Source organism: Balaenoptera borealis (genome assembly GCF_965194805.1).
Source record: "Balaenoptera borealis genome assembly, chromosome: 20".
Lineage (NCBI taxonomy): Eukaryota > Metazoa > Chordata > Mammalia > Artiodactyla > Balaenopteridae > Balaenoptera > Balaenoptera borealis.
In genome coordinates this window covers 34,845,202-34,867,085 of record NC_138879.1, presented here as the reverse complement: position 1 = coordinate 34,867,085, position 21,884 = coordinate 34,845,202, and the positions used below count along the sequence as shown (strand labels likewise).

General features: G+C 48.0%; 1 protein-coding gene across 14 annotated transcripts in view; it reads right to left on the bottom strand.

The window, feature by feature from the left end:
- Positions 1 to 21,884, bottom strand: part of MSI2 (musashi RNA binding protein 2) — a 391,787-nt gene that overhangs the window by 241,691 nt on the left and 128,212 nt on the right. For all 14 annotated transcript variants that reach the window (XR_014238421.1, XM_082371917.1, XM_082371905.1 and 11 more), the window contains exon 6: positions 13,929 to 14,021. Coding sequence is in view for 13 of the 14 variants with exons in the window: in XM_082371917.1 (XP_082228043.1) it covers positions 13,929 to 14,021 (93 nt within the window). In the remaining variant the exon portion in view is untranslated. The remainder of the gene's footprint in view (positions 1 to 13,928; positions 14,022 to 21,884) is intronic.

The window sequence follows — 21,884 nt, the reverse complement described above, 5'->3', positions numbered from 1 at the left end:
GACAATTTGTCCTATTCCTCCCTTGAGAGAATCCAGTAAGATCACGTTTGCTTCCCCTGCCTGCTGTTTCTCCTACTACAACATTTCTTTGCCTGGAAAGAAAATATTGTGACTCCTTGCCATGTTCACTTCATTAGCATAAGAGGAAAAAAAGCCAAATCCTCCCATTGGCCTCCCCCCACAGTAGCTCCAGCTGGGTTAAATCTAGCAGGATCTCAGATGCAGGACTTCTGTGGCTCGGGATTTGTCGTACAGCTGATGGTTACAGAGCGATGGGGCAGAGGCTGGGAGAGGCCAAGAAACTAGTCCTTTTAACAACTGAAAGACATCCATTTGACACATAGGGCATGTGTCGTGCAGACTATGGTGGGGCGTTTACAGGATGGGGGGGTGAAGTCAGCAGTTTGGGACTTTGGACGCACGAGGGGCAGGGGGTGTGAAAAATAGAGAGAGAGAGAGAGAGAATATGAATGTGGGGAGGGGAGATTCTCATGGAGCAGACATCGGCAAACTTGTCTCTTTTAATTCTTACAATGCTTCTCCCCACCCTCACCGTAAATGACTGTGTATCCTCACTTACGAGACAAGAAATGAGTCTCAGGACAGTGAAATCACCAGCCCCAGGGCACAACACTAATAGCAAATGATGGCATCTGGATTCAAACTCAGGTCTACCTGATCCCAAAGTCCAGAATCGTTCAATTTCATCCCACGCAACCCTGACAATTCCCAAGAGCCGGGCAATAAACGGCAGCGGCATCCCTCTGTTCTTTCAAGAGGGAAAAAATGTACCCACAAATGAGTTCTCTCTGTCCACAGCCAGATTTCCCAGCATCAGAGATGTCCGTGCTTTGGCTTAATGTTGTTGAACCCGTTCTCACCCCCTAGCCTGGCTGATCACAAAAAGACAAGTCCGGGGAGAAGATGCCGAGAGCCCACTTGCTACCTGCACCCCAGGGAGAGCCAAGCATCCACGGGCCACAATGAATCAATGCTCCTGCCGGCTTCTGAAAACCACAGCCCCTACTGGACACCTGCCACTCAGCAGGCCCATTGTTTTTCTTAGACCAAAGACAGAAAGAGGAGCAGGGGAAGATGCAACCTGAGATGCATTAGGGCCCACTTCACCCTCCTCTGATCCGTCCCTTCTCTGGGGCAGCTGCGCGCCCACCCTCGACACCAAGACCTGCCTGAGAATCTACCGGCCCCGGAAAAGGCCTTGCTGACCAGCTCCACCTGCCCAGATAGCCTCTCAGTTCTAACAACCTTTTACTCCAGGGTGGAAAAAGCTCATTTATCCTGGGCTTCAGGGGAAAGATAGGATCCACATAAGGAAATGCTCCCGATGACTGAATATATTCTCTTAAAGCCCCATTTTATAAAAGAAAAATCATAATTTTACCATTTGAAACGCCTCCAATGTCTGGCATAGCCCTGCCCTCTGATACAGAGACCCATTCATCCCACCACTATTTACCGACTACCAACTACGGCCCAGCCCCTGGGCCCATCCTGGCGCTGCACACGGTTAGGAAACAGACCCAGCCCCACCTCAGTGGAACCTGCAGTCTACTCGGGGCAAAGAGGTTACATGTAAATTTGATTCTTTTTCTGATAAACCAAGATCCCCTCTTTGGTGCTCCTTTATGGAGTCTTCCAGCTCCTGGTTTGTTTTCTTTATGAGACAATCTGTAGTTACTTTACGTTTACTATTTACTCGTTTGCTCTTGGCTGGTGCTCTCCAACCTCATCTGAAAACATCTACAAGTAAGCAGGGACTTTGTCTGTTTTGTTCATGGCTGCGCCCCTGGCTCCTAGCTCAGGGCCTGGCATTCAGAAGATCGGGTGAATGAATCAATGAACAATGAACGATGTGCGAGGCTGCAGACGAGATGCCTTCTGGACCTAACGAGGAAGGATGGCCGTTTCCCTGCAGCAAATGGTCCTACAACGTGGTGCTTTTTAAGACTGAAATCTTTTTGTTTTCTATAGGTTTCTCTCCCTACTCTTTACATTGAATTTATTAACAACATCTTCCCACCCCTTAATGTTTGCAATAAATTCAAAAACCAGAAGACCAAGCTTATTAGACTCAGGAAAGAAAACTTAAATGAGGATGTGGAAAGCTCTCTCAAGAGGCTAAATAAGCTCAATAAACAGGTTAGTGGATCAATATATATAAATATATTTTAATAAACACCAGTTAAATGATATTGGGACAATTTCCAGACCATATCCTCTACTCTTCCCCCCGCCCCCAAAAACAAAAGAGTTTATTTATTCAAGCAAGTTTAAAGAGCTCATCAGCAGGGTCCAACCGAAAGAATTCTCTTTTGGCCCGTATCAGTTCAATGTTTTCCATCAAAGCCAGAGCAGCCTGAAGTCAATTCCACAAACTCAAGGCATCAAGGTAGCTGGAATGAACTCAAGATACGTGCCATTGAAAACTAAAGGAAACTCCATCTTCATCTTCAGGCGAAGAGGACCCAGGAAAGACTTTCAATTTGTGTTATCCCCGAGGTGGGTGAAAGAACTGAGTGGTAAGCCCACCCAAAAGACAGATGGGAGAGATGGAAAAGAGAGAGAGAGAGAGGGTGTGTGTGTGTGTGTGTGTGTGTGTGTGTGTGTGTGTGTGTGTGTGTGTGTGTGTGTGTGTGTGTGTGTGTGTGTGTGTGTGTGTGTGTGTGGCGGGGCTACTGCTGGAGACGATGGGAGCGGCAACGCCAGAGGCGGAACCTGAGTCTTAGGATGAAAATAACGGCAGCTCATGTTTCTACCGTTTATTAAGCACTTAGTTTCTGGCAGGATGCTAGAACTATATATGCCTTAGTTCATTTACTTGTCTCGACAGTCCTATGCAGTATCATCCCCATCCTACAGATAAAGCAACTCAGGAAGAAAGAAGTTAAATGACCTGCCCACGGTTACAGAGCTAATAAATAGATGAGCTGGATTTGACACCAGACAGTCTGAGTATAAAAAAAAATCTATGCCCTTATTACCAGGCAATATGCTAAACCAGGGGGTCGGCAAACTCTGGCTAAGAGCCCAATCCTGCAGCCTTCTGTTTTTTGTAAATAAAGTTTTATTGGAACACAGCCACAACCATTCATTTTCATACTGTCTACGACTGCTGTCATTCCTGCTACAATGGCAGAGTTGAGTGGTTGTGAGAGACCATCTGGGCCACAAAACTGAAAACAGTTATTATCTGGCCCTTTACAGAAAAAGTATGCCAACCCCTATGCTAAACAGTAGTGATTCTCAGCATTTCTACCCAAGTACTCCTAGTGATCCAGTAAATCCTGGGACAGCCCAGAATGACGGGGGACAGAGCCTAATGCAGCCAGGAGCCTATCCTGAAATGTCTCCAAATCTCAAGGTTTTTCAAAAACAATTATGCAAATTCTGCAGTCCATGCCATAATATTTGTTCTAACATAATATATGTTTTAAACAAACAACCATAAAGTCACAGTCGGCTTCCTGCAAGATATGTCACAGAAATCCTATGGCCCAGAACACTGCTAGCCGCAAGCGCTCACACACCTGAGGGAGGTGGCCCAGCCCAGCAGCCCTCACGGAGCTACAAGCCCAGGCCTTCTGGCCAGGGCTCAGGTCTGCACCTCGGCCCACCGCTGTCTGGCTGTGGCTCCTGAGCAAGTCATTTATGCTCTCCCAGGCTTCCTTTCCTGACTTGCAAATGGGGATAATCCCCCCACCCCACAGGGCCGCTGGGACAATTACAAGTCAAAAGGCACATGAAAAGTTTGGGCAAATAGCAATCTCTGACTCTGAACATATGCCAACTTAGCTGGAATGGAGACCTGCAACATCAATAAATCCTCCTTTTTGCTCCTAAAACACATCTATCAATAAAGGAAATGGGTGGTCTTTTTATCTTTTTTATTTTTTATTGAAGTATAGTTGATTTATAATGTTGTGTTAGTTTCTGGTATACAGCAAAGTAATTCAGTTTTATATATATGTAAATATATATATATTCTTTTTCATATTCTTTTCCATTATGATTTATTACAAGATATTGGATACAGTTCCCTGTGTTATACAATAGGACCTTGTTGTTTATCCATCCTATATATAATAGTTTGCATCTACTAGTCCAAACTACCAATCCAACCCTCCTCTGCCCCCCCTTCCCCTTGGCAACCACGAGTCTATTCTCTATGTCTGTGAGTCTGTTTCTGTTTCATAGAGCTCATTTGTGTCATATTTTAGATTCCACACATAAGTGATACCATATGGTATTTGTCTTTCTCTTTCTGACTTACTTTGCTTAGTATGAGACTCTAGGTCCATCCATGTAGCTGCAAATGGCATTATTTCATTCTTTTTTATGGCTGAGTAGTATTCCATTGTGTTTATGTACCATATCTTCTTTATTCATTCGTCTGTCGATGGACATTTAGGTTGCTTCCATGTCTTGGCTATTGTAAATAGTGTTGCTATGAACATAGGGGTGCATGTATCTTTTGGAAGTATAGTTTTGTCTGGATATGTGCCCATGAGTGGGATTGCTGGCTCATATAATAACTCTAATTTTTAGTTTTTTGAGGGACCTCCATACTGTTTTTCATAGTGGCTGCACCAATTTACATTCGGGGTGGTCTTTTTAAAGGAGAACAACTTTTTTTGGTTTTTTTTATATCAGAGAATCGGCAAGCTCCCTCACAAACCACCCCAGCACTTCTCTCTCTGGCGCTAACCCTTCCCTCCTGCCGTTCCCTAAGAACCCTGACAATAAGATCAGAAAGACTGCCTCTGATCATTCCATACTCTCGTTTGTATTTCCTGAAGGGAAAAGCACCTTAAATTGTCTTTTTTTTTTTTCAAACAATAACACTCTACAAACAATAAGCAAGTCTGAAAATATTTACGTCTGCTGCCAATTATAAAGGATCGTTAGCGACCTCAACTACCAAAAATCTCTAATTTACAACTAATCTGATTCTGCAAATTACATTTTCTACTACAGACCACCTAAAAACGACTTCCTGTAAACAAACCACTCTGCTGGGGTTTTTTTTTTAATATAATTAAATCCTTATTTTGCTCTTTAACTACACAAAGCTCACTTTTTTGCTACATGGGGCAGAACCGTTTATTTTCAAAAGATGTAGAAATAACCCCCAAGCAGGAGCCCAGATCGGAGCCCAAAGGAATCCTACACTCCAAGTCACTGATGAGCTAGCTGCCCTTGCCCAGGACTGTGTGTCTGTCTGTCTGTCCTGCCTTCCGCAGGCCACTTCAGGTAACACTACACTTACTGGCCTGTGCTGGCGCCTGACCCCAGTGGCTGAGTTAAATCAGGAAGGCAGATTGTAAATAGGTATGAAGTAAGTGTTCTGGAACATGCAGGAAGGAATACTTAAATCTGCCTGGAGGTGGTCAAAGGTTTCATGCCTTTTGGAGTTTGAGGCCAAGCGTCTCGCCTTCTCCCACCTCCCATTTATTTAGGGTGAGCAACTTATTCTGGTTTGCAAGTCCTGAGTTCCTGGAAACCCCTCAGTCCTAGGCAAACCAGGACAGTTGGTCGCCCTACCTTTATCCAGCCTAGTTCTTCTCCTTACCATCAGGAATCCATCAATAATATTTCTTGTTTGCCTGCTGTGTGTTACCTTCCATCTGTGCCCACCCCCCATCCCCAACCACTGCACTTTGGAACCAGTAATCATCAACCTTTCACAGTAACGGCCCCTCCACCCAGATTCTTCCATCCTGGAAACGTCCTGGTTACACCAACGTCCCATGAAGAAGAAAGGACTATCACCCTGGCTGCAGAAGGTATGTGGACTTAAGGCAAATCAAATCCCACTCTGCCAGCAACTCAGCTCAAGGAAGACAATACGAAGTGGAGAAAAATGGAAATAGCATATACAAATTCAATCTATCAAATCTCCTATTTATTTTATGCAAAGTTTTCCTGCTGCTTATTAATGCCAGCTTTCCCTCTACCATTTAATCTCTGCTTCCATTTCATTCTTGGAGGCCTGCGATTATTCTAATTCAGCATTTGGATGACTTCATTTCCGCTCAAGTACACCCAGGTCAACTTGGATAGAAAAGAAAGAGGAGGAGAAGAAAAATAATCAGCTAAAAGCTATTAAATATCAGCCGTGTGCCTCATGATTGGTTTGAAAGGCAGTGGTGAGGTTAGCAACAGTCAGAAACTCAACCCTTCTGCCTCTTCCTGCATATTAACATTTTTTCTGGGGCTCTCACTCTTATGGCTTCGAATGTAAATAAAGTACCGATTGGCAGCCCACTTTCGGCTAATTCACGAATACCAAGTCTGAATATACAGAGCTGTAAAAATTTAGAGGGTGGTAACTTGACAAATCCTGCTGCTCTACAGAGAGCCTAATTCTCAGAGGACAAAGGAAGCTAGAAAAAAAAGAAGAGAAAGAAAGAAGAAAAGCATATGCGACCCATGTAATGGGGTATCCTATTGATGGGCTGGGGGATGGGTAGGAATCTCCATATCAATGTTCACGCCCCAAAACAATGGAATCCGATTTCTATGCCAAGTCTAAATGAACGGAGCTTTCTCCTCCATAAGAACCACTCCTTGCACCCACTGGCACAAGCCTGAACCGTGATTTCTCAGACACTTTCAGTTCCCACTGAAGTACATCCAGGGGTAGAAAGGCTTTCTTTCTCATGCTAACAACTCCATTGTAAGTGACGTCCTCAGAGCCTGCCAGGAGGGCTCTGGGAAGGTAAGCTGGTGGAGCCCTTAAACCCCTTCTCCCTCTGCCTCCCCAGGCTCATTAACTCCTTCCTGCCCAAGGGCTCTCCTGCCCCCTACAAGAATTAAATAAAGCTAAACCATACTGGGAAACACAGTTAAACAGCAGAGCCAGAAAGTCCGAGCCTTGTTCCCCTACCTTACTATGCATACGCATGTGATTAGCATAATCTCAAACTTTTCCCAGCTTGCTACCCAGAAGGCATCCTATTTTTCTATTTGTATATTTTAAAACACTGTTAACAGAGCAATAATAATGTCTGATGCATTTGCCTAACAACAGCTGGCTATATTTTATACACTAAAAGGGAAATGGGCAGTTTTCCTAGAAACCCACTCATCTATTTCAGGAACTCCTTTTTGAAGCGGAATACAAAAAGAGGATTTAGGAGAAGTGAGGTTGAGGTGCTCAATCTGTTTCGAACGCAGCTCTCTCCACCGGCTGCAGCAGAAACGGAGGAAAAAGTTCATCAGGAAGACACAAAGTCCTTTGGCAAGAGGGTTTACCTGCAAAGCCCAAGGCTCATATAACCTGTGGGTCCTGCTTGCTCTTTTGCCACCACCTGGCCCAGGAGGCCGAGGCAGGCAGATGAGGCAGGAGTCACCTGTTTGCTAACTGAGACTTTTTGCCCTCAGCAGCTCTGCCAGGGGTCACAGGGCAAGTAAAGTCCCCTCCCCCGTATGACAACTTCCAAAGGGAGAGATTGACACAAACCAGGCAGAGATTTAATCAAACACCAGGACAGTGTTGGCCTTGTTCTGGGCTATTACAGGAAGAAAATTTAAACGTGCAGGTAGCCTTCAGCGTGACCGGCCAGGGAGGGGAGAGCCAATGGTCCTTCCTGGTCCACTCTAGAGTTCTAAGTCAAGGTCTGAGGAACGTCACGGCCCTCCAGAGCAAAGGCCAGCAGGTGAGGGGCGAGGCCCAGGCACGCCGACCACCTTCCAGTGAGTCCGCCTGTACAAACCACTTCAGAAGACGCAGGCCTCGTGGGAGCTGTGAGGCCCACGAAGGACAGACAGGACTTTTGTATTCCAGGCCCAGTCGGAAGGAACCGCACACCTCATGGAGGTCTGTTTATCTGCAACTTGCATTAGGAAGCAATACAATCAGAATCCACTCTCAGGAATATGGTTAACTTGCTTATTCATTTTCTCACAAATCTCCTGCCTTTCACATTTCAAAGGCTTTATGATATGTTTATTCTAGATCTTTCTCTCCTCACACATACAGCATCAAAAGGGGCATCTGAGCGGTGGCCGGGGGTGCCAGCATCGTACCTGCACATAAAGCCTGGAGCTAAAAGATAACAGGCAGCCAACACTCCCTCAGAGGGCCCTCTCCCGAGACCTCACACCAGTGCAATCAATGAGATCTCATTATATTAAAAAGCCAATTCATTCTTGTTTTCCATTTTTTTCCCCCCAAAGCTTTCGAGCACCATTCTCTGTAGCTCAAGTTAACTTTTATAGCCCACACACAACCCCAACCCAACAAAAGGACTCGAAGGCCCCTTTTCGCCCCATTTCCACGGGGCTCCCCTAAAGAGCTGGAACTTTCCAAACCACCACCTCCTTTAGGGCCTTGGCTTCCCATCCGCCACAGTGAGGGGCTGGCCCAGGAAAGGGTTAAAGCCCTCACGTCAAACCGCAAACTCGGGCACTGGCCCAGAAGGGACATGGGAACCAGGGCAGCCGAGTGATAAAGGCCGGATTGTAGCAGCCCACTGAATTGGAAATGACTTGTAGGCCTAATGAAACAGAACTTTGGCAGTAAAACAGAATGAAAGGAATGAGACAATAAAAGGCTGGAACAAAGGGTGCAGAGTCGGTTCAGCTTAGCAAAATAAGCTCACTTTGTTGGTGGGGAAAGCCAAAGCCGATTAGGATAAACCAATGACTAAGCGTAAGTCTTCCAAACTAATTACACAGTTCACCATGTGAAGTATAATTGGGAGCCTCCAGATGCGGCCTGCTCTGCTTTCACAGGAGTTATATAAAGTGAGAATTACCTAGCGAGCTCGGCACCGAGCAGCCCTCTCATCGAGGTGAACGGCTGAAAGGTGCAGAACTGCTCCATCCGGGACGAAGCCGAGAATTCATTAAGTTTAAAGGCCTCTTTTTGATCTCCCAAATCCTATAAGTGAGAATTTAAGAAGGAGGGGCCTACAGGGAGAAGGAGGAAGCCCTGGCACATGGAGTTGCTTTGATCCCAGGGCTTTTTAATTACCACGCTGGGCTCGTCCGGATGGCCGTGCAGGGGGAACGGAGCAGAACAGCCCGATGGACGGTCTCGGTCTGTATGTGCGCATGTAGAGCGCTGTTTACACGCCATTTTTCGGAACGGTCTGTATACATCATTCCTGTAGGCATGAAATCGTCAGCACAGATAACGTCCACTAGGAAACCTGAAGCAGTAAAATAAATCGCCATAGATCAATGTTCTTGACAAATGAACCAAACCTGCTGCCTCTGAGGACGGGGCTGCTCAGTGGTAAAGTGGGAGATGAGGTTTTATAAATGCTGAAAATGAGTGACTCTCCAGGTTACATGATCTTGGACAACATACTGACCTTTCTCTACATCAGTTTCGTCATCGCTTAATAGATATTTCACCTACCTCACTTGACATCCCTGAGAACCAATTTTTTTTTTAATGTATTTCTTATTTATTTATTTATTATTTATTTTTGGCTGTGTTGGGTCTTCGTTTCTGTGCGAGGGCTTTCTCTAGTTGAGGCAAGTGGGGGCCACTCTTCATCGCGGTGCGCGGGCCTCTCACTATCGCGGCCTCTCTTGTTGCGGAGCACAGGCTCCAGACGCTCAGGCTCAGTAGCTGTGGCTCACGGACCTAGTTGCTCCGTGGCATGTGGGATCTTCCCAGACCAGGGCTCGAACCCACGTCCCCTGCATTGGCAGGCAGATTCTCAACCACTGCGCCACCAGGGAAGCCCAGAACCAAATTTTTAAATGCATTAAGAAGCTTAGCACAAAGCACACGACCCTCTAATTCAGAAACATCAGAACACCGTAAAAGAAGTTCATACTAAAATCTGAACTTCACAAATTCTGCGTCTTCATGGAGATCTAGCACATGCAATAGGAAATTGGAAATACTTTATACTCATAGGATAAAGATTCCAGTTTATAAACGGTAGCTTTTTCTGAATAGAGAGTCTTTCATTGCCCTTTGATATTGAAGTGCAGAAATTAACTCTACCACAGTTACAACTGTTTTATTTGTTACATCACGCTCATTACTACCAATAACATCTTGTCTTGGTTACAGTCTATAGGTACCGTAGATACCTATCTATCCATCCACCTATGTATGTTTACTTAAACACTTTCTAAATTTTCAAGCTTGAAACCAACCATAGGAATAATCTAGTACAGAGGTTGGCAAACCACAGCCCATGGGACAGATGGGGTCCCAAACCTGTTTTCATAAAGTTTTATTGGAACTCAGCCACACCCAATGGTTTATGTGTTGGCTACAGCTGCTTTCTCCACATGACAGAAGTGAGTAGTTGTGACAGAGCCAAAAATATTTACTATCTAACCCAAGTTTTCCATGCCCTTCCCTCAGGTGAGAAACTGAGGCCAGGAAAGAAGTGGCCTGTTAAGGTGCCTCACCTTAACCATGCGGTCATGCCCAGTACGAGGGTCTGGGATACCTCCTCTTACCTTCCTCCAACGAGGGGACCAGAACAGCTACCCAGGGGTGAGGACGGCACCCAAGTCAGCAGAGTCCTTATGCCGATGGCTGCACTTCATGATCTCATCTTAAATATAAACAAGTAATGACATCCCTAACCTGGGGGTCAGGGGGAAGGGGGTAAATCTTCTGGGAGGAAGGTGGGAGAAAAGCAAAAAAGGGTTTACAAGCCTCCAACTTGAGTCATTTCAAGCTCTCAATGTGCCATCCTGCACCCACTCCGCTTACAGTAATGACATGTTTAGACTCCCTTAGCTCAGAGCCCCAAGACAATGCTCTTACCCATCTTGATTGCCACCTGAAATAAACAGCCGAAACAGCTGCCACCTCAGGCAAGATGGGAAGAGGAAGAGGAACGAAGCATGACAACGAGGGAAACCTAAAAAGAAGGTGGCAAACTCTGAATGGAGCCTGTGGAAAGATGGACAGTTCTAGACTTGGAGGAAGTAGGGTGTGAATTCTGGCTGTTATACTGTCTTACCTGGGTGACCTTTGCTGAGACTTCACCTCCCTGACCTGTATTGTCCACCTTTGTCAGATGGGCTGGATGATGCCAAAATCCGCTGTGCAGAAGCAATGAGGCCACGTAGGCCCAGTTCCTGGCACTGTCCTTGGGCATCCAGAGGGGACACCATTTTTTCCTCTCTTTTGCATCCTCCCCACCCTAAGTCTATCTTGGGGGTCGATCAGCAGCTGGAACGGGCCCAGGGTTTGGGTTCTATGATCAGACAAGCCTAGAGGGGAAGTCTGTGAACTTTCATAAGGCTGCGACCTTGAGTCAAAGGTGCAGTCCCACCAAGACTCCATTTAACAATCAACAAAATGGGCAGTACATCCACCAGCATCCCAGAGAAGAATTAAGTGAGCTAACATAAGTCAAGGGCCTGGCCCGTATCCAACACTTAACATGTACTCACTAAATTACTCACTGAATTACACCTTACTAATGTGCAGTTAACCAACTGAAAAGAGCCCCAAACAACTTGACACAGTTGGGAGTGTGTGCCTATGTGTGAGTATACTTTATGCAAGTGTGTGTGCGCGTGTGTTTTCCATTTCCTTCAATCAGTTTGTCAATTTACTGTTACTCCTTTCACAGCCACTGGATTTACTCACCACCCCTGAGGCCCAGTAGCAGGGTCTCCCCTCCTTTGACCATTCTGGAGTCAAATGAATTATACCAGAATCCTGAGAGGTGGTGGGTCCTGCCCAAGGGAACACACATGTCACACCAGCCGCCAGCCAAACGGGGAATAAGCTATTCTGAAGACAGACCCAGATAACACGCAGAGCATATGTACGCAACAGGCCACTAACACATGACTATACAGCGTGAGGGTTGTGATACATTCAACGGCCTCCTTAGTCCTTTAATAAAACACTTGATAGGTTTATGCATCCTTCAGGAATCCACGGACGTTACTGCACAGTTAACTGAGCGGCTTCAGACCCGGCGAGTGCCAAGCCAGGGAAGAGTCTGTGGCCGCCTCCCAGTCAAGAGGACGGCTGTTCCCGGGGCAGAGATGGTCACTGCTGCGGGCTCGCGCCCCCCCACCAACTGCCGCTGGACTGAGTCACAACGCTAAGTGTTAATGAAGAACAACGGAAAGACAAAGAGAGAGAAAGGAGAGAGAGAGGGAGAGACCCAGAGCTGGGCATGTGCGGAGGTGTGGCGAGTATGAGCCTGTGTGGAAAATTCTAACAGCCCATCTGGGCAGCATCAACTTCCCCGACACCCGCAAATAGGCCCATGAGATTCCAAGGCAGGTTATGGCTCGAAAAAGAAATCCCACCTCATGTTTGCAAACACCACCTCCGGCCTGGTTTTAGAGGCAGAACGGTAGCAAAGAGGGCTCGCACTCCAGAGCCTTCCATTACGCAAGCTGGATTTGTCTCATTAAATTATTTCCAGTCTCTCTCCCTAGGCAGGGTGGGGCTGGGGGATGGACCAATCCCCCTTAATGCTTTAAATCAGTCTCGAAGAGAAGCGCCATAGTGTACACAATCCCCAACACACCCAGCTATTTTTTAGAATCTGCCAGAATGAATCAGCCCCCAACCGGCAATGCCAGACAGTGCCGTGGGGAAGGAGTCTTTCATAACCGACCCAGAAGGGCAGCTGAGTGCCATTCCAAACGCAAGGCTGGGCTGCAGGAGGCTGGGTTCTCTGAAGCATGGTCTCCCATCCATGCAGAAATTGATTAATACCAGAGACAGGAAAATCTCTATTTTGAGGCTAAATAGAAGTCACAGCACTCATCCCAGAGAGCAGCTCACAACTGGACACTCCTGGAGATGGGATCATAGCTGCCCATTGCCTTGGGCAAACAAATGAAAGCACAGAACTTTCAGACTGGCCAGTGGGCGGCAATGCCTTCGTACCACCCAGGGCAAGTGTGACAGGTGTCATGGGGCAGATGAGTGACAGAGCTTAGAACAGCCGCGGTGTCTTCTCAGGATGCCTCGGCGGCCCTCTGCCACATCAGTCCTTCGGTGGAGGCGGGAGACACATGACGAGACACACAGAAGAAAAGTATCCCACACCTGTGCTCCCAGGACAATGTCCACAACTGCCCAAAGATGCAGGAGGCGTAGGCCCTGTGCACCCACCCACCTGCCAGCCTCCTGGGACACAGGAGCCGTAGGAGGGGCACCACACAAACGCCAACAAGGCTCAGTGCCCAGCAAGCTGCCCTGCTGGAGCCCTGGGGTGACAGAGTCATTGGAGGAACGTGTCACCCTGGGGAAGAACCCACTCTCCAAGGCAGTGGGTCCCCCCCACCAACTAGAAAGGGGCTGAATTAATCATCCATGGTTACGTGCCCTGTCTGTCTGTGTGACTCTGTCTGTCACACACACACTCCCACACTCCACTTCCTGACTCATCTGGGGCATTCTGAGTTGCTCCCAGCCCGTTCCCGCAGCAGAGCCCAGGGGATAATTGTACTGCTGTCTCACCGACATTCTGACAGGTACGAGCCTAGCATCTTTCCTGAGTTTCCTCGGGCATTTGACAGGGGAGGGTGCAGCCGCAAGGGCCCCAGGGAGCCTCCTCTCTCAATGCATTTTCCAGAAGGGCACAGAGTGAAGTCCAGCGCCAACTTACAGGCCAGCTTCTGCGGGAGCTCCTGCCCTGTGACTCACAGCCCTGAATCCCTCGCCAGGAGCTGCCACCGTCAGCTCCCAGCCCAGGCCCCACGTGGCCGGCAAATGCCAGTGAATCCGCACTCAAAGGCCACTCTGTCTGCTCCTGCAGGCACGTGGGGTGCCGTGCCCACCACAAGCCGGACTCTGCTATCTCGACTCCTGCCAAATTTCATTTACATCTTGACGGCCGAGTCCAAGGACAAGGTTCTTGCGGACACAGCAGCGGCAAAGGCAGGGGCCACGGCAGCCACTGCTACGGACTGCGCAGGTTTCTGCACCTCCACGCACCGCTTACCTTGCCGAACTGCTCGAAATACTGCTTCACGTCTTCCACCACCGTGTTCGCAGATAATCCGCCTACGAAGATTTTCTTTGTTCTTGTGACCATCTGCAAGAAATGACAAGAGGAAGCCATGGGTTAACTAGGTTATCTGAAGCCACACTCACCGAGATGCTGAGCAAGCCACTCTCCACACTTCTCTAGAGAGGAAGGCGATGTTAGGAATATGCCAGCTGCACCAAGCGGGCCCTTTGGACGTCTCAGGATACCGGAGACCGTCACTCTGGATACCTTAGGCCTTCGGGCCGCAACCTGAAAGCTCGAGTTTCATACAGATGGAGAGTGAACCTCTTTGGCTGTAACACACAGCTTCACTGTGATGTTAAGTCACACGTCAAAGCTATTTTAAACCTAAGAGACATGAACAAAAGAGAACTACGTGCATAAAGGTCTGCTGCCCTGAAAGTACCCATAAAGTGTGTCAGTAAGAAACTCACACATAATTCAAAACCACATGCAGACTACCTACACAGAGCCGTTCTGGGTGCTGGCTTACTTCTGCTAACAGGACAGACAGGACCTCATACACCAGGACCGCCCTCCAAGCCCGGCCCCCAGGGCTCCTTCCCCTCTGGATTTCTCACCATTCACTTTGATTTGTCCTACACTCAGCCAAGCGCAGCTGGTCCCCAGGCCTCCACACCTCTGTCCACGCAGGTCCTGCTCCTTGGGAGACCTCTCCACTCCTGCACCTCCCTTGCCAAGTTGTGACTTTCCTCCGAGATCCAGTGCCCTTCTCCAAAATTCAAAATACCTGTATAGCCGCCCCAACCAGAAGCTGTTTCTCCTGCTTCTGAACCCCAAACGCTGCGCCCCTCTGCCTCTCACACACTCACTACTTTCCACCTCGCACTGAAGTGAGTGATAATCCTGCCTTCATTCTAACCTCCTCCCCCAGACCGTGGGCTCCTGACTCCTCTCGGTACCCACCGGGGTGCAAATACAGGGCCAGGCACACAGAAGTCCACAGCCAAAGTCTGGTGGATGCAAAAACAAACAAATTTCTGCAATGGCCACATTTCAGAATCCCACCAGCCCTAAAGCAAAGGGAGGAGGGAACTCGATGATGTCCACTCTTCAGAGTGGGACCAAAAATCTTACATGGAAGAGTGAAAGACAATAAAATACCATAAATTTTATTCTGAAGACTAAGTTAGGCTGTGTGGGGTTTGGGGTTGGTTTTTTCTTTTTCTTTTTTTGTTCTTCTTTAATGTCAAATAAAAATTTGTAAAACTCAGTGGATACAGGGTCTCACCAGTTTGGTTTTATATAATAAAAGCACAACGTCTTAACTCAATGGCTAGATCTTGCCACAATATATAATACATACATACATCAAATCATCACATGGTACGCTTTAAATATCTTACCATTTTATTTGTTAATTACACCCCAATAAAGCTCGGGGAAAAAATTTTTGATGAGAACATACAAAGAAAAGCAAGACTAAAACCCAAAAATAAATGAATGAGAGGAATCTGAAAACATTAAAAAAAAAAAAAAGAAACAGCCACAATGTCACGCATGTCTATTGTAAGTCGATGCAGGGGGTACTTCCCTGGTGGCGCAGTGGTTGGGAATACATCTGCCAATGCAGGGGACACGGGTTCGAGCCCTTGTCTGGGAAGATCCCACATGCCGCGGCGCAACTAAGCCTGTGCGCCACAACTACTGAGCCTGCGCTCTAGAGCCCGTGAGCCACAAATACTGAGCCCACGTGCTGCAACTACTGAAGCCTGCGCGTCTAGAGCCTGTGCTCCACAACAAGAGAAGCCACCGCAATGAGAAGCCTACACACCACATCGAAGAGCAGCCCCTGCTTGCTGCAACTAGAGAAAGCCCACACGCAGCAACAAAGACCCAACGCAGCCAAAAAATAAATAAATAAATAAATTTATTAAAAAAAAAAAAAAGTCGATGTAGGTTGCCTAAGTATGGGGGCCATGGCTGCCTGGATCACGTATCACCAAGTCTCCTGACACATGTGTGGAGAGAATGAACCAACCAACCCACTCCCAACAGTAGAGATTCAGCAGAGTGACACCTAAGGGCACAGCGGTCCCAGGCAGGCTGTTCTAAGGAGTGTGAAAGGCTCTGGAAACCTGGCTTCTGTGTCTAAGTCTGGATGTGACCCTGGACAGGACTCGCCTGAGGGCTGGGTTCTGTGCTCTGCACGTGAAGTCCTGGACCAGAGCTCCCTGTCCCGCCTAACCCTGAACTCTCCCGAATCTGTGAGCATGGTGGGCCCGACAGGGAGGCTCCCAGACCTCAGGGACCTGACACTTTAACTCAGCAGCTCCCAGAGGGGACACATGCCACCTCAGCCCGCTGACTGACCCCCGACCTGGAATACCCTTGTAGTGGACATCCTGTGCTGTCTCAGGAGGACACTGCCCTGGTGACTCTCATACATCTCACTGGCCACCATGCAGTGGTTTGCACGTGTGTTTAAAACTGTTGTTTACTATTTTTTCATCTCTTTTCAGATGAATGAGAAATTTGATGAGATAATGTACGTGAGGACATTCTATGAAGATCCCACCAGTGTCCACACCTCCGAGCTCCAAGAACCTCCGGTTAACTGGTGGGCATCTTATCCAGCTCCTTGTTCATCTCCCTCCTTATCCGTCTCCCTGCTTATCCCTCAGTTCCCCTGGTGGATCAAGGTCACCTTCACGGTGATGCTCCATCAGGCCCTCTCCAGATTTAAATCTCTCCCTACACTCACTAATCACCAAATTTTACTTATCTAACTTTCCTAATGCATTCATTCAACAAATAGATTAAGTGCGAGGTGCTGGAACTCACATTCAAATACAGTGTGGAATTTAATCCCCTTTAAAAACAGAGATATAATAATTAGCCGACCACACAAGGTTCCTGCTGCAACTAAATTAAATAACATATGCCTAGGGCTTCCCTGGTGGTGCAATGGTTGAGAATCTGCCTGCCAATGCAGGGGACAAGGGTTCGAGCCCTGGTCCGGGAAGATCCCACATGCCACGGAGCAACAAAGCCCGTGCGCCACAACTACTGAGCCTGTGCTCTAGAGCCTGTGCGCCACAACTACTGAGCCCACATGCTGCAACTACTGAAGCCCGCTCGCCTAGAGCCCGTGCTCCGCAACGAGAAGCCACAGTAATGAGAAGCCTGCGCACCGCAACGAAGAGTAGCCCCCGCTCTCCACAAGTAGAGAAAGCCCGCGTGCAGCAACACCAAAAATAAATAAAATAAATAAATTTACAAATAACATATGCCCAAGAGTCTGGTGGGACAGCGCGTAGATGATAAATAAATGGTCACTAGCTGAATCCAAAGTCAGTTACTAAATTCATCCTTCAGCCTCAGTAGAAACGTGCAGCAGTAAGATACCTTCTACCAAACACTTTGATAAATCAACTCTTATTGACCATTCTCTTCCACTATCATTTCAAAAACACTTTCCTACATCTCTACGTGATTTCAGATGGGCAAAGACTCCCAATAGTTTCATTTTAGATTTTTCATTCCTTTTTTTTAACCCCAGCCAAGCAATTAAATATCTATAAAGAAACACTAATGTGATCTACAAACATGCACTCGTGGAGTTCTCAACTTAAAGAAACTCTGGAGAGATATTCCATAAAATGAACCCCACGGTCTCATTCAGACATTGTGTAGAGCCAGGTGGGTATAGACAGCAGGCCCTCTATATATTCCAAACGTTCACAGGGACGCAGAGAATTAAACAACCAACGTGTCTTCATTCCAAATAACAGAAGTCAATAGAATGTTCATTCCCCAGTAACTGGTAAAAAGAGAAGGTCCCCTCTTACACCCTCCACCGTTGCCCTACAGCCGTAAACCTGCCAAGACAGACCCCTAAAGGCTGGGGAAGACATCCAGCTATAAATCTACACAGTCCCAAAACAGTCTTTAAAACACTTTTTTTAAAACAAGGATGAGAAATTCCAGGCCCCAGACAATGTGGCCAAAGTGTCCAAGTTACTAAAACATACTTTCCAGGAACCAGCTCAGATACAGAGATAGATCCCACTCTTCAGCAAACACGAAAAGGAGACTGGTTTAATCAAAACCTTCCAAACGTGAAGAGGCCAGTGGGAAGATGGGCAACACCTGGTTAGCTGCTCACCGACGTCTCAGCTTCAGGAGAGGGGAGCATGGCTGGGGGGTGATGGGGCTCTGCAGGTGACCCCTCCCACCAGGGGTGCTGGGGAAAATGGGAGTGATTTACTTTGGGAATTCTGATGGCATCACTGCTAAATGGGCTGTGCACTGCTCCATGGTTTGCATTCTGGAGAGGGACGCAGGGGGCAGGCAGAGGATGCTAGAATCACACACTCTTCCCTCCATTTCCCTCCCACCTCCATGGCTCCTGAGGACAGCAGGAAGGGGGCAGCGTGGGGACGTGGTGTCCAAGGTCTCAGTGGACTAAACGGAGGTCCTCAAATTCCCATCAATACTGTCAAGGTTTCATTTCTGTGTACATGTTTGCATGCGTGTGTGTGTGTGTGTGTGTGTGTGTGTGTGTGTGTGTGTGTGTATTGGGGGTACCTCTCTATTCCCAATCCTTGAGTCTTGGCTTCTGTGTGCCCCAGGAACCATCCAGCACCCCAGACCTTTAACCCTCTCTGACCCTAGAAACAGCAAGCAGGACCAGTTACACACTGGCCCCCGACTCTATAGCCCTCTGTGTTATAAAAAGTCCTCTCTGCCCACAGTGGAGAGAGCCACCTGTGTCTTCTTCCTGTGCTAGGCCCTTCGGGTAACTGTTTCCCAACCCACAGCCTTCACACCGACACACAGCCGCTGCACACCACAAGGCTCAGGGCCTCCACAGCACACTTAGATGGAGAGAGCCGCCCATCTGCTCCAGAGAGAGCTCAGTCCGAAATCCACAAGCAAATGGGTCTGAAACATCCTTGGCTTGGAGTTTTTGGTGGAAGGCTGCACCCAGAGCGAGGGCCCTACACCCTTGGGGACAGCCCCTCCCCTAGCAGATACCTCCCTTTTATGGTCTAGGGCGGCATTCTGGGAAGGCGTGTGTGTGTTTGTGTGAGTGTGTGTGTGTGTGTGTGTGTGTGTGTGTGTGTAGCACGCATAGGGGCATGGGGAGGGTTTGGGCTGTCACAAATCACTGCTGCAAAGTTTTGTTATCCGGACCCGTAATTTAACTAAACACTACTGCTCTCCACACAACTCTTGGCTCCAGAAAGAAAACCCCAGCATCCATTCCAGTTCGGAAAATTGCTGTTTACACATAAGAACTGGCCAAAGCCAGCTGCTAACTAGAGCTGCAAAGAACACTCCACCTTCCTGCCTCTAACCAGAGAGCTGGCTTTTTTTTTTCGAGTTTCAAAAATTCTCTTTTAAAAAAATGTGTTTCCATCTGAAGTGGTCACTCAGAGTGGAGCCACTGGCTGTATTTTTATAAGATCGAATAAAGCAGGTGTGTGTGTGTGTGTGTGTGTGTGTGTGTGTTGAAAGCAGAGGGTGGAGGTGTTAGAATCTTTTATGATGAGATCGAAGAGGAAATTTTAGCTCCAACGGCACTGGCCCAAAGATATTAGTTGTCACACAAGAAAACAACAGAACAACAACAAATATTTCTGATCCTAATAAATGCATGGAAAGGCAGGAAATGGCTCTGAAGAGTCTTAAATGGGTGTGAGAGAGGCCCAGAGAAACTCAGTCAGCTCTTGCCATAACCATGCTCCTGAAAAGAGTTCAAATTCCCCTCGGTGAAAAACCACGAGCCATCTTCAGGGCCCAAGAACGCAGGCTCTTTGCAGATGCTCTCCCATCTATGGGAATCCCAAGGTTGAAAGAGCCCAGGAAGGATAAGAATGCTAGCATTGGACGAGCTCTCGCAAACCTGATTGTCCATCATCCCCATTATGCAGATGAAAAAATCAAGTCCCAGCAAGGTGACTCATGTGCTAGTTAAAGGCAAGGCAGAGTGACAAAGGAGAACTGGTAAGTAAGTTGAAAGATACCATGTGATTTCATACTAGATTCTGAATTTGGTGAGCACTTTGTTCTTCAGGATCTGGGATGAGACTGTGTGGTATCATCAACTCTGCATTTGAGAATTAAGCCCAATCTTTAATGGTAAAGAAGCTCTAGGAAGGCTGACTGAGATCCTAGAAGTCCCAAACTCCATGGCCCCCTCCCGTGAGGTGTTTCTTCCAAGGGACCTGTCCTCTAAAATTCTTACATTCTCCCAATATTTTCTTCCATTCTGCCCTCCTCCCCCTGAACTACCACTCTTGCCACCACCAACACCCCAATCACATCCGAATCCAATGGCAAAACTCATGTAACATACAAAATCAGAACACATGTCAGGAACTGGGAATCTTCTCCAAAAATTTCTAGAATCATATGTGGAAAAAGAGACTACAGTGGCTTGATGAGTCCCCCCCAAAATTCATGTCCACCTAGAACCTCAGAATGTGATCTCATCTGGAAAGAGGGTCTTGCAGCTATAATTAATAAAGGATCTTGAGATGAAATCACCCTGGGTGTAGGGTGGGCCCTAAATCCAATGAGGTGTCCTTATAAGAGGAGGAGAAGGGACACACACACACACACACACACGAAGGTTGTGTGAAGACAGAGGCAGAGACTGCAGCGATGTGTCTACAAGCCAAGGAATGCCGGCAGGTCCCAGGAGCTAGGAGAGAGGCGAGGGACGGTTTCTCCCTCACAGCCTCCAGAAGGGAGCCTCTGTCTCCTCCAGACTTGTAGACTCCTAACTATGAGAGAACACTTCTGTGGCTTCAACGACGCAGCGTGTGGCAGCCCCAGGTAACTAACATGGGGACCTCCTTGGGACAGGCTCTCAGACACCACGGCCTCAGTCTCACCTGTCCTTGGTGACGGTGGGGCATGGCCCACAAGGACGCCTCCACCACCCTGGGGGAGAAGAACGCTACGCCCCAGGTGTGACCATCTGAATCTGCCCCCTGAGGAAGGCAGGTCACACTCATCATTTGCACAAGCACTATGGCAGGGGCCGCAGGGTCAAGGCTCTGTCCCAGAAGGTGAGGTGGGAAGGTAAAGGAGTCAGGAGAGCAGAGCCAGCTCTTGAAGAGAAGTGGCCCAAATGCGACTTAAGTTCCTCTGATAAAACATGTAGGGCCAGGGTTGACACGTGGCAGGGTCCCTCCTAATAGCAGGTCCTCTTCTCCTACGGAAAGCCGTGGTGCCCACGTCTCCTCCACGCTCAGAATGCGCTGTCCTCCCTGTGGAGCCACTGTGGGCCCGGCCCTGGGCTGAGCCCTCCTCACAGTTGCCCTCCTCAGGCCTCACGTCAGTCCTCAGACGGGTCTCAGCTTCTCTTCCACAGCCAAGGAGACAGGCTCAGAGATGTGAAGCATCCAAAGTCACACAGCACTAGCGGGTGACAAAATGGGGCATCACAACCCCGAGCTTTCTTTTCTGGGGGGGGCGGGGGGGTGGGGCACGCCACGCGGCATGTGGGATCTTAGTTCCCTGACCAGGGATCGAACCCAGGCCCCCGGCAGTGGAAGAGTCCTAACCACTGGACCACCGGGGAATTCCCCAACTTGAGCTTTCTATTCGTTGAATCTCCTACGCCTTTACTTGTGACATCCCAGCAAAAAGAGACAACTGGGGACAGGGAGACGAGGGGACGTCATGAGGAGCAAGTCTGATTCTGCCCTTTTCGATTCTGAAGGCAAGATGCAAAACCGACAGGCCAGATGCTGCTGGTGGGAACGTCAAATGCTGCATCCGCTCTGGCAAACAGTCTAGCAGCTCCTCAAATGATTAACTGTCGAGTTACCATAGGACCCAACAATTCCACTCCTACTATATACCCAAGAGAAATTAAAACGTATGTCCACCCAAAACCTTCCCCACAAAATGTTCACAGCAGCCTTGTTT